Source organism: Xenopus tropicalis, chromosome 2 (assembly GCF_000004195.4).
Source record: "Xenopus tropicalis strain Nigerian chromosome 2, UCB_Xtro_10.0, whole genome shotgun sequence".
NCBI lineage: Eukaryota > Metazoa > Chordata > Amphibia > Anura > Pipidae > Xenopus > Xenopus tropicalis.
The window spans coordinates 82,140,385-82,153,294 of NC_030678.2; the positions used below are offsets into that span (position 1 = coordinate 82,140,385).

Here is a 12,910-nt window from a genome sequence, read left to right on the forward strand (position 1 = left end):
AGTTGATCTCTGTAGTAGTTTGTTATCCCCTTTCCTATAATATATTGTAAACACTTGATACTGTGTTTGTTGTAATTAACTGCTTTGACTATAAAAATATTAACCAAATAATATTCATTATAGATGGAATAATGGATGCTGATACTAATCACAGTCTGAGGCCTATTTTAAGAGGAATCCCATACAAGCTGCAGAATCCAAAGGTACCAGATGAATCTCTGTTGGATGAAAACTATTTTATGAACTCAGAGGTTCTGTCAGGAATTCCAGTTATTGAAAACGAGGATGAGCATGATTATATATTGAAGGGCCCCTCTTCCTCCAAAGTACGCTCCCAAGGGAGCATGGAAGAAGATAGGACGCTAACTGAACACGAGACAGATAGTGAAAGGGAAATTCATATCAACAACTTGAGGCTGAAGGATCTTCTTCCCCAACTGAACAAGGACTCCATGTTGCAAACAATCAGAAAGGATTTTAGCCTGGCTAGAGAGAGAGAGAGCCAGGAGGCCTATTCAAATAAGGAGCCAGGACGAGAAGGCATATTCTCCAGAGAAGCTGATTCAAGATTACTTGGTGGCTTTGGATCTAAACCAGGTAAATTATTTCAGCTTTTTTCATGGACTAAATAGATTTAGAATTCCTTTATATGCTTTCAGCAGAGCTTTACAGGGGCTCTTAATTTAAATTGTTAGGACTGAAGGTAAAAATTTATTTAGATTCCAAATAAAATAATGTTGATTGGGAAGTTTAAATTCGCTTAAATAAACAACACACTAAACTTAAAGGGTGGTCCTCTTGAATCCCTCAGAACTTAAGCTAGTGCCGCACAGGACATATTCCCAGCCTGCAGATAAGCGCAGGCCTAGAATCTGCACCTATGCTTCAAAAATCTGAATGTTAATCTTGCACCTGGAAACATTGCTTTGGTGCAGGTGCGTGTGCAGGCACATACTCGCACGTGTTGTCTACAAGGTCCAAGTAAACAATGTGGGCTCAAGGAACTGGACTAGGGGTAGCAAAATAAGAGGTATGTGCCTAGCCCCCCCACCACCATCATTGCACCCCCTAGTTCTAGCCCTAGTGATGTCAGATTTAGGCCCGTGGAATGTCTTTCATGCATATAATATAGGACTTATTTATCAATTTTCAAATTTGGAAATTCGAGATTGTTTTTCACATTTCGAATGCTTGATTTATTTATTATTAAGGCAAACTTGTTTGAATAAAAAAACTCCAAGAATCTTGAATTTGTGAGTTTATAAACTCAGAAAAAAAATGGAAAAATGTTAAAATCTCGAATTGGAAATATAGCTTAGGCTATATAGTTTTAACAGAATTTGTCTAAATCCTTAGTCACGTGACTTTAAATCTGGAAAATTGAAGACCGTGTTTTTTTCAGATATTTAGTATGTATTAGTTTTGGCTAAACACAAATAATACATTTGTTACATCTTTAGTTTGTTTACAGGTATCAGTCCAGCAATCATATATTTAGAGGGTGATAGAATATAGAATTTTGTGTTTTTTTGCAGACTTGAACAGTTATCTTCCATAGGACAATAAAGAGAACCTTAGCTTATGTTATGTGCAAATTCTTTTGTACATTATTAAAATTATGCACTATGTTTCCCTCTAGCACTTAAGTCAGAAAGTTGCTGGCCTTCTAAACTGTTAGAATTTCTCAATAGATTTAACCCCCTTCTGAGTGTTACTTAAGTCTGTGGTAGGGCACCTGTTAAAATGTATTACAATGGAAACATTAGCTACCTTTTGCTTATGCTGCTGAGAAACATATGAAACATTGACAATCTAGGTCACTGACCTAACTAACAGTTTGTGGAGTTTGAGGAGAATGAAACAAATTAATTTTTTAAAATCTTTTTTAACTCTTGTATGTTTTTCACTATTTAATCAACATTTTTGAAAGTGATAGCTACTGAAGCCTGTTTTAGACTGCTACTTGTACCCCAAATACATGTAGAAAGCAGTACTGCATGGTCATGTTGTTTACCCAATTGCAGGTATTGTAAGGCTCTGTAAATTAATCTCTAGCCTAATAGTTTCAGCTTAAGTTTGAAGCAGTAGAGTGATTTTTTTTTTTTTCAAAGAAAAATGTAAAGAGGGACAAAAAAAAATGGCGTGCGTAGCGTGGTGACTTTTTTTGATCACGCCCATTTTGTGGCCACACCCCCTAAATACCACTCCCATTTTACAAAAATTGGCAGGTTAAATAAAGTTTGAACACATTTCAGGAGGTTTGGGAGTCTTGTTTTATGTGTTTTTACAGTTTTGCTAATGACTGTGAAATTTCCCTTTTAAGTCTCAATTCCCCCATGAGACCTGTTTACCTGTTTATCTTATTAGTTACAATTGTATCTAAGTGCAGGTGTATTTGAGTATTCTGGGCTCTCTGCCAAAAGCCTACTTATTTAATTAGTTTTTAGAAACTTTGTATCTTTTTTGGTGTATCAAAGGGAAATTAGGGACTTATCAATAAGAATGTGGGACTGCAGGCTGAGCTGTCAAAATTGGGACTGTCCCCCAAAAATCAGGACATTTGGAAGCTATGCTTAAATTAGAATATTGGTTGGTTCAGCATCATTTCAAGAAAGGTTTACTTAAAGGAGAAGGAAAAGCTAAGTCACTTGGGGGTGCCAAAATGTTAGGCGCCCCCAAGTGACTTGAATCGCTTACCTTCTACCCCGGGCTGGTGCCCCTTTATGGAGAGAACAGCACCAGCCCGGGGTAGCAGCGATCGCTTCCTCCTTCCTTCTTTGCACGCATGCGCAGTAGAGTGAAAAGCTGAACTTTAACAGAGAAGTCGGCTTTTTCACTCTACTGCGCATGCGCCGGACTCGGAGTCGCAGCGAAATGAAGGCGGAAGGAGGAAGCGCGTCGCCCCAGGTGCCTCGGGCTGGTGCGGTTTTCTCCTAACAGGGGCACCAGCCCGGGGTACGAGGTAAGCGATTCAAGTCACTTGGGGGTGCTTAACATTTTAGCACCCCCAAGTGACTTAGCCTTTCCTTCCCCTTTAAGTCTGTGGCACATATGCTGTCTTGTCTTCTGTGCTCAGGTGGAAAACAGCCATGGTCAGGTGCCCTTATATGGCTTTAATTACTTCCCATAGAGCTGAATAGGAAAAGCCCTGTCTGTATTAGAACTAACACTGACAGGTGAACTGCCAATTAGAAATGCTTAGGGCTAAACTCCACAGGAGATTTTGTAGGATGCTGCTGGACAGACAGAACGCATCCTACAAGTCGGTCATAGTTGCATGTGCTAAAATATAATGGAACAGATCTGATTTGTAAACTACATGAAAGATTTGCCATCCAACACGAAACGTGACTGTCTGATATAGATGCAGAGACAAAACACCCCTAAGCATTTCTAATTGGCAGTTCACCTGTCAGTGTTAGTTCTAATACAGACAGGGCTTTTCCTATTCAGCTCTATGGGAAGTAATTAAAGCCATATAAGGGCACCTGACCATGGCTGTTTTCCACCTGAGCAGCCAAAAACTATTGATCTGTGAGACTATAGTTTCAATGTTATTGCTACTTCTTATTACTTATCTTTCTGTTTAGCCCATCTCCTATTTATATTCCAGTCTCTTATTCAAACCACTTCTTGGTTGCTAGGGTTATTTGGATCCTGGCAACAGATACCAGCTGAAATTCCAAACTGGAGATCTACTGAACAAAAAGCTAAATCATTCAAAAACCATAGGAAAAAAAATTAAGAACAATTGCAAGTTGTCTCAGAATATAAAGCTCTGTGTCATACTTAGGGGCTGATTTACTAATCCACGAATCCGAATCCCGAATGGGAAAAAATCGGATTGGAAACGAACATTTTGTGGGTTTTTCGTATTTTTTGCTATTTTTGCCGTTGCGACTTTTTCGTAGCCGTTACGACTTGCGCGAATTGTCGCGACTTTTTCGTATTGAGCGCTAGTAAACGGCGGGCAAACCTTTCCAATTTTTTCGCGACAGCTACGAAAAAGTCGCGACAATTCGCACAAGTCGTAACGGCTACAAAAAAGTTGCGACGGCGACGGAAAAAATCGCAAAATACCGATCATTACGAAAAAAACGCATTTGGACGCTTTCGATCCATTCGTGGATTAGTAAATCGCCCCCTAAGAGTTAATTTTAAGGTCAACAACCCCTTTAAAATCCTTCATGTTCCACAAGCCTTAAGTTGGCCATACATAGGCCAATTCTAGCTGCCAATATCTGTCCCTTAGATCAATTTGGCAGCTTATCGGCCCATGTATTGGCACTGACTAACGACAGGCCTGCCCGACCGACATCTGGCCTGAAAATGGCCAGATTTCGATCTGGCAGGTTTGATTTTTAGTCGGTTCGTGGAACGCATCGGCTCGTTTATGCGGTCCCCAAACCGTTGCATTTTATATACTGAACTTACTGCACTAGCCTAAAGGTTTAGCATCACTATCACAGTAATGATGCGTTTCCTTTAAATTTGCGCACAGGAACTTCCCATCTTGGATTTAGGTGAGAGTGTCAGTGACACTGCACAGTGTGCTCTGGGCAGCTGTTTAGAAGCTCAGCTTAGGGGGTGTTGCAAATCATCAAGTGGAGGATCACCTGTCATATAAGCTGATACAGGACTGATTATGAATATCAAATACAATTTGCACTGGTTTCTGAGCTGAAATGCAATTAGTTACTGAGCTTTAGTTCTCCTTTATGCAACATGTGTAAGGTCCTACTGAATTCAGTGACATCCAACTTGCCATAGTCATAGGATGCCACCTTATAAAACAGTTCTTCAAATTTCTACCCTGCCACATTGTACCCCCAAACAATGTAGGTCTCTATAAAAATATATTGCATATACAAGTTCATACCCTGCTTCATCTAAATAAACTATTTTTAGTAGTATGTGCCATTGGGTAGAAAATTGCCATTTTAAGAATTAAGGTACGCCTCCTGGGATCATAAGATTCACAGTGCACACAAACAAGCCAAGGCACGCATAACATGTTTAGCCACATCAGCCAATTAATGGACAGAGTTCTGCCTTTTGCTAACACACTACTTCCTGTTACAGTTAAAGCTGCATTATTTCTGGCCATGTGATCTCTGAGGGAGCACACAGCCCATCACTAAATGGTGGATCAATATAAAGGATGTAAAAGGGCAATATTTACTGATGTATATATTCCAGTTTGGCAAAAGTCTTTAATAGGTTACTAAACATAATATAAACTGTTGGTTAAGTATTTATTTTGGGGGTATAGTTTTCCTTTAAGTGAAGTAACTGTGAAGAGGAAACATCTGGGAGCAACAGCAGTACAGTGTCCATTCGTACTCACAAGAACCAAGTTCTGAAGTATCTGTTACATATCCGCAAACTATTATTACTTTTGAAAGTTAAGTAGTTTGAAGGTGTAGTGCTCCAGTTTGGAACTTCAGCACCTATCTGGTTGCTAGGGCCCAATTTAACCTAGCAACCAGGCAGCAGTTTGAAAGACTGAAATATGAATAGAAGTGTGCCTGAATAGAAAAATAAGTAATAAATGTAACAATGTCAATAAAATTGCAGCCTCACAGAATAATCGTTTTTTGGCTGCCTGGAGAGCCGTCAGGCGAGGTGTTTTTAAAGGGAATGAATAAAGGCTGATGTTTTAGATACTATGGCTGTCCGGTGTGCTGCCAGTATAAGTTAAGCCCAGCTAGTTTTACAAAGAGGCTTCAGAACTTGGCCATATATTGACTGGAGTTAAAAGTCTGAAAAAAATAGCAGGTTTGTTAATATGCTAATTGACATTTTTATTTTATGCTGTTCAGAAACCTACCAGGAAAGATGTTCTCTTGAATCTTGCACAGTTAATAATAATACAGTTCTAGTGTCATTGAGCATTTAGGAAACACTGATCATTGCATGTTTTTTTTCGTGATCTTATGGCAGAGACGAATGTAACTAAGACACTAAATTTTAAACTTGCAAACTTTGACAGTATAAAGTCATCTTCTTTTACCTGCATATCTGACGATTCAGCTTTTAACGTTTGTAGAGTAGACAAACAATGTTTTCTATGACCTATGGTTGTTGAAAAGATTCTAATTGTAGTGTGTATGGCCACCTTAAAATGTAACTTGATGACTGATTGACAGAGGAGGAAGTTCAAAAGATACCAAAACGTGCAAAAACTACAAAGTAATCAAAGGTCCAGAACCAGATAGTATTCATACCAGGTTACTAAAAGGACTAAGCTCTGTGAGGGCTCTGGCACACGGGGAGATTAGTTGCCCGCAACAAATCTCTCTTGTCACGGGCGACTAATCTCCCCGAACTCGCCTGCGCAGCGTGTGCCATCCCACCGGTGATTTACGTTTTCGCCAGTGGGATGGCAATTCGGGGAGATTAGTCGCCCGCGAATAGGGAGATTTGTCACGGGCGACTAATCTCCCTGTGTGCCAGAGCCCTGAGCGCAAAACTTCTTGACTTAATATTTCAGGATTCAGCAAAGTGCAGTTTATTACACTACATGTTTCGGGGTTTACTAGCCCTTTGTCAAATGTCAAATCACAAGCCCTTTGTCATATCTGACAAAGGACTTGTAATGCCTGAAACATGTAATGTAATAAATTACACTTTGTGGTATAACTGCTTTATCCAGTCTCCATTTTCTATCTTCTAGTATACAAATAGAGGAAGTGTACTTTTCCTTGAAGTAGCTCAAATGGTTCTTCACACTGACAGCAGTGAGATTGTGGAATGCCTTGTTATGTAATTGCAGATTTCATTAAAGGCTTTAAGACTAAAGGCTGCCATACACGGGCTGATTCTAGCTGCCCATATCGGCCCCTTAGTCCGATATATATGAGTGTATGTATTGGCACATAAAGGGTTGCTTAGATGATGCACAATATCCAAGAATTTAGTTCCCATAATGCCTCGCTCCTGCACCGAGACCAAGACCCGTGTACATGCTCAGTTTGTAAGAATGAGGAACCTTCCTGCTGATTGGCTCAGATCCACATTCTGGGGGGGGGGGGGGGTGAGTTCTTAGTATTTTTGAGGGAGAGGAGGAGCAGGAGAGGGGAGAGAGTAGAGAGTTGCGTGTCTCTGGCACAGGAAAATAAAGAGACAACAAATCCTGACAGAGAACTCAGTGCAGCGTTTCTGTGAGTTCTTATGGCTGTATTTACATAGACCTTTCTTATAAAGCTTACTTAGTTTTTACCTTTCCTTCTCCTTTAATAGTCCCTATGTGAATTGGCAGCCTACAAAAGGCTCTGTTTTGGCATTATACATTATATAGCATTATAGTTGCTCACCAGCCACTGGTTGGGGATCACTGACTTGTTTGAAGATCCAAATGACGTAAAGACCCCTTATTTGAAAAACCCCAGGTCCTGAAAATTCTGAGAAGCCGCTCCCATACCCTTTACCTGTTTATAACAGAGTTTTAACAACTGTAATATTTTTGTTCATATTTTCCTGTGCTAATTTATAGGTCAAATGGAGGAAACTTCGAGAGCACAGCTGGTGGCACAAGCTCCAGACAGCAATTTTAGGGTAAGCCAAGAGATATAAATGTTAAGATTCTATGGACCTATTTTATGATTGCTCAAGCCCTAAATGTAAGTGTCATTCAGTGTTTATATTGTAATAGATTTGCAATGTGACTTGCACACATTAAAGGAGAATGCAAGTCAAAATTTAAAACGCATACTGCCCATTAGTCCTCCTATTGTTTAGTAAAAACGCCACACTTTTGGCTCACCTAATCAAATATTTACTCAGTCACATTTACTTCACATTTTCTAGAACAGGCAGCCATCTCTAAAAAGGTATTCTCCCTTCCTTTCCCTCCTTGCTTCATACTGCACAAGTGTTTCATTCCCTCCCCCCCTCCCCTCTGCCAGATCCGCTTCTGATTGGCTGGTGGGCATGTGTAGCTCAGAGAACAGGAGACAGGATCAAGTTACACACATGCTCAGAGAATAGGAAGTCTGCCACTGGCAGCCTATAGGAAGGGAAGAGAGATTTCAGTGATGTCACTGGAGTCTTTACACTGCTGTAGGCTGCCAGCACCATATCTCAGAGAAGCAAGCAGGTATCTGGGAATTTAGATATGCAGTAAGTACTTAAAAAGAATGCCTTTATACTTACTTTTAATTTATATTAACCTTTCATTGTCCTTTAAAGAAACAGTAACACCAAAAGTAATTAAAATAAAATGTACTGCTGCCCTGCACTGGTAAAACTGGTATGTTTGCCTCAGTAACACTACTATAGTTTATATAAATACCCTGCTGTGTAGCTACGGGGGCAGCCATTCAAGCTGGAGAAAAGGCACAGGTTACATAGCCAATAACAGATAAAATACCATTGTTTTTCACAGAGTTTATCTCTTATCTTTTATGTAACCTGTGCCTTTTCTCCGTTTGAATGGCTGCCCCCATGGCTAAACAGCAGAGAATTTATATAACCTATAGTAGTCTAAATGTCCCCATACACGGTAAGATCCGCTCGCTTGGCGAGATCGCCAAGTGAGCGGATCTTCCCCCGATATCCGGGGCCAAACGACCGGTTTATGTAGGCAGCAATGGGGCAGTCGGTTCGGGGACCACATCAACGAGCCGATGCGGTCCCCGATCCGACTGGATTTTCTAACCTGGCCGATCGATATCTGGCCAATTTCAGGCCAGATATCGGTCGGCCAGCCCGCTCGTTTCTGCCCCTACACGGGCAGATAAGCTGCCGAGTCGGTCCAAGGGACCGATATCGGCAGCTTCTATTGGCCCGTGTATGGGGGCCTTTACTGAAGTAAATACACAACTTTTACCAGTTCTGGGAAGCAGTACATTATAGATTAATTACTTTGACAAATTTTCATTTTTGGTGTTACTGTTCTTTTAAGCATACAGGTAGTGTTTAGGAGATGTAATTATATTTGGTGTTTTATTTTGATATGTATTTCTTTGGCCATAAGTGTTCTGTATGCCACGAAAATGTTTTCTGTAATCCTCCCTGGCTCCCCCACTTAAAAAAAAAAAAAAAAAAAGCAATATAACCTCTCCCCAACTCTTGAGTACACTACTTTCTACACCCATAGTTTGGCTGACCTGATTCTTTTTTTTAGTAAAAAAAATTACACAAGCTATCTTAGGATACTTTCCTGCATAGCGCCACCATATTTTTCCCTGCTTCTGTTTATACCTTGCAGTGCCCTAGGAGGTCATAGTATAGTTTAGTACTTCATAGCTTACTGTACTGTGCATTTAACTACTTGAAAGGAGCAGTAATCTGCAGGAAAGTACCCATGGATGTTTATTTGTATAGCCAAGTACATTGGGTAAATCAGAGAAAGGAAGCTTTTTAGTTTCGCATACAGTAGTAGTCAAACCGAGAAGCTAATAGCAAAGGACAGACAAACTGCAGATTAATTGCAGATTAATGTACAATTAACTGTAAAACAACTAAAGAAATTCAATGTTTATGGAAGAATTACTTTTTTCTTACATTATGCAAAAGAAAAAACCTGTAATTATTTAGATAGACATTTAAATGAAGGAAAAACATCTGGTGTGGCATTGGGGGGGGGGTGGGGGGTTTGATATGGCTCAGGAGGTGTATATACAGTCCTGTGTGTATTAACCTTGTGGAGAGGAGTCTCGAAGCTGGTTACCATTTAAATTGTTTTTAAATAAAGCCACCTTTTCCCCTTCGCGTATCTGTAACATTATTAGAAGTAAGGAGCTTATTATCTCTGTAAAAATTCTGTTTTTCCTTATCTTAGCATTTTTTTTTATATAATCTTTCAGGAATCTAGTTACTCATTCAGTAGCAAGTCCCCAATGGGGGACAGCCTGGGTAACTCTTTTGCCTCTGGTGTGAGAATAAAGGAGGAGCCAATGGATGATGATTATGACAAAGCTTTAGCACCTCCGCCTTTTGTGGACAAAATCAAAGATGAGCCAGACAATTCTGAGGTAAACTAACTTTTGTTTCTTAGTGGATGGTGTGAATATGCGGTGTATACACTATTACTTGAGATGTGTGTGTTTTCCAAATTGTCGTTTAATTCTACTCCAGTGTGCATCATAACTGCTAAACTGCAAACCATACTAACACTACTAAGGTCTGAATTAGACCTAGTACGTATTAAGAAAGAACAATTAAAGCCAACTCACAAAACAGTTTTGTATGCAAGTATGTCAAACTACTAGGTAAGCTACTCATTATAATGTATTGTATTTTTTACCCTGCACTGCTAAAAACTGAATGTTTGATTCCAAACCTGTAATAAAGCATACTGGGAGATTCAGTGTGCTTGGAGAGATTCTCCGCTCACTGAGCAGGCAACAAAATCCTTAAAATTGGCCCTCGTTTATTTCAGTGCTATTTCCGATCTTCAGGTCCAGGCTATTGCCAATGAAATGAATCTAGAAATGTTCTGAGCATTTTGTTGGCAGCCCACAGAGCTGGAAATTGCAACAAAAGCCCTGAATTGCCTAGTGTAGCATACTGTTAATAGTCACTATTCATGGAGACTGCAACCCAGGTTTAAGTAGGATTGTAGGGCCCATGTTTTTGTAGCAGATAACCAATAAGCTATTAAGAATATATGGTCAAAGACACACGGGGGCGATTAGTCGCTGCAACTTTTAAAAAAAAAATTTCAGCTAACGACTAAAGGTCCCCATACACTATAAGATCCGCTCGCTTGGCGATGTCGCCAAGCGAGCGGATCTTCACCTGATATCCCCACCTAAGGGTGGGCGATATCGGGTAGCAAGTAGCTAAAAAATAATCCGATCGTTTGGCCCTGGGGCCAGACGATCGAATTACATTTGCGGCCATGGGGCAGTTGGTTCGGGGACTGCATCAACGAGCCGATGCCGTCCCCGATCCAACTGGATTTTCTAACCTGGCCGATCGAGATATGGCCAATTTCAGATATCGGTCAGCCAGGCTGCTCATTTCTGCCCATACACGGGCCGATTAGCTGCCGAATCGGCAGCTACTATCGGCCCGTGTATGGGGACCTTAATCGAGCATTGTTTGTGGCATGTTAATTAATTGTCCTTTGTGTCTTCGTCCTAATTATTTTTCAGTTACTGTAAGTAGAGATAAATAAGGGTTATATTACATTCATGGCTCTCAATACAAACTTTATATGGTGAACAGATCTCTAATATCAAATTGGACTGATGCTGTCTAGAAATGTTATTTTGTAGATGTTGGACAAACTTCAGATTTGTATAAAATATTTTTTATAAATACTTTGTGGCAGAAATAGGAATCAAGCCTTTTATGTGAGCTAGAACCTCATGAAAAAGCTGAAACTTTATGCGTATTAAAGGAAACACATACCTACCCATAAAACTATTTGGAGCATTTTTGCAATTGACTTCAATTGGTATTTTCCATATACACTTTTTTAGCAGTAATACATTGCTAATATCATAAACTTATAACAGGGTCAGATGATAACTGCAGTGGATGCTCCTGTACTACAGGTATCGAACCCCTTATCCGGAAACCAACTAAGATATAATTAATCCTTATTGGAGCCAAAACAAGTAGGAGATCCAAATTATGGAAAGACCCCTTATCAGGAAAACCCCAGGTCCTGAGCATTCTGGATAATGGGTCCCATACCTGTACTACTATCAGAAAAACAAGACAAAAAAAAAAATCTAAATTGCGAAATTTCCCAGGAGCAAATTTTCCTTGTTTTATGGATGGACATATTCCCCTTTTATGTTTCAAAGATTTGTTGGTCCTCATCATAAAGCTTTAAAATTCATTGCTTATGTTCTGTTGCAGCCGATAAAAGTCATAGCCTGGGAACCAATAGTACTGTAAGTGCAAGCTCTCTGGAAGGGCAAAAACTTTTAAATCAATGCATTTACAGCAAAATTTTAGTTATTACTAATAAGTGGAACCATACATGGCTAGTTTTGTTAAAGGAAAACTTAACCCTAATCCAAAGCCCTGCTACACTGTCCCACCTCCAATCTCTTTCCTGCAACAGCTATTCTGTTTAAAAGTGTCCCTGTGTACTGACCTGCCACAAATCTGCAGCGCTTCTCAGCTGAGTTCAAAGGTGCCATCTTCCCCTAGGTTTTGGTCCTCTTCTGTTAGACCGCCAACACAGATCTTACTAGAACATGGTCATGGAATCTTATAGGAAGGATCGTAAAGCACAGTGGCATACAATACTTTACAAACAGTGGTGATTAACATACCACAGGATGTGCCTCCATATTAATAACAAGAGAAAAACCTGTATGTAATCTAGGAACTCTTGAATATGGTATGGGGCTTTGTTTTGTTTTGTATTTGTTTTTGTATTTATGCTATCTGTGTATAATGTAATTATTATTGTCAACAGAACATTGTATGTATGGGAAAGCTGCTGCATTGACTCTTATTTCCCACCCCCTTTCCCCCCCACTTTAGGAATATACCCAGCAGCCAAAATCTTCTGAAGGCGAATTGAAAATCAGTGCAGTGTTTTCAGTCAGTGGCAGCCCACTGGGTGAGTACCAATAAATTATTTTTAAGTTCTGTGAATAATACTCAGTGGGGATACTCTCCTTTTTCAGCATGAGTTCTTTAAACAGTGCTTGTGCTGAGCATACTTCTTACCTGTTGTTTTAGTAAAAAAAAAATCTATTTTTTTTGTTATTTTTTGAGCTAAACAGGGACATTCAGTGATTCCATGTATGGTCTTTGCCAGGTAGATGATAGATTACCAATGCACATACCTTTTGTTATGGACTTCTGCTAACAACCAGGGGGAAGGCTGGGGATGGTAAACTAATCTACCTTGCAAGAACCAAAAAAGGGGAATAGATAAGTTGATACATTGTGATCAGACCGTTTTTATTATGGGTTGGGTGACAGAGACCAATCT

General features: G+C 39.8%; 1 protein-coding gene across 8 annotated transcripts in view; it reads left to right on the top strand.

The window, feature by feature from the left end:
• zmym4 (zinc finger MYM-type containing 4) overlaps positions 1-12,910 on the top strand; it is a 65,731-nt gene that overhangs the window by 12,412 nt on the left and 40,409 nt on the right. For all 8 annotated transcript variants that reach the window (XM_031895717.1, XM_012956523.3, XM_012956525.3 and 5 more), the window contains 4 exon segments: positions 124-597; positions 7,496-7,557; positions 9,810-9,977; positions 12,454-12,532. In XM_031895717.1, the coding sequence (XP_031751577.1) occupies positions 124-597; positions 7,496-7,557; positions 9,810-9,977; positions 12,454-12,532 (783 nt within the window).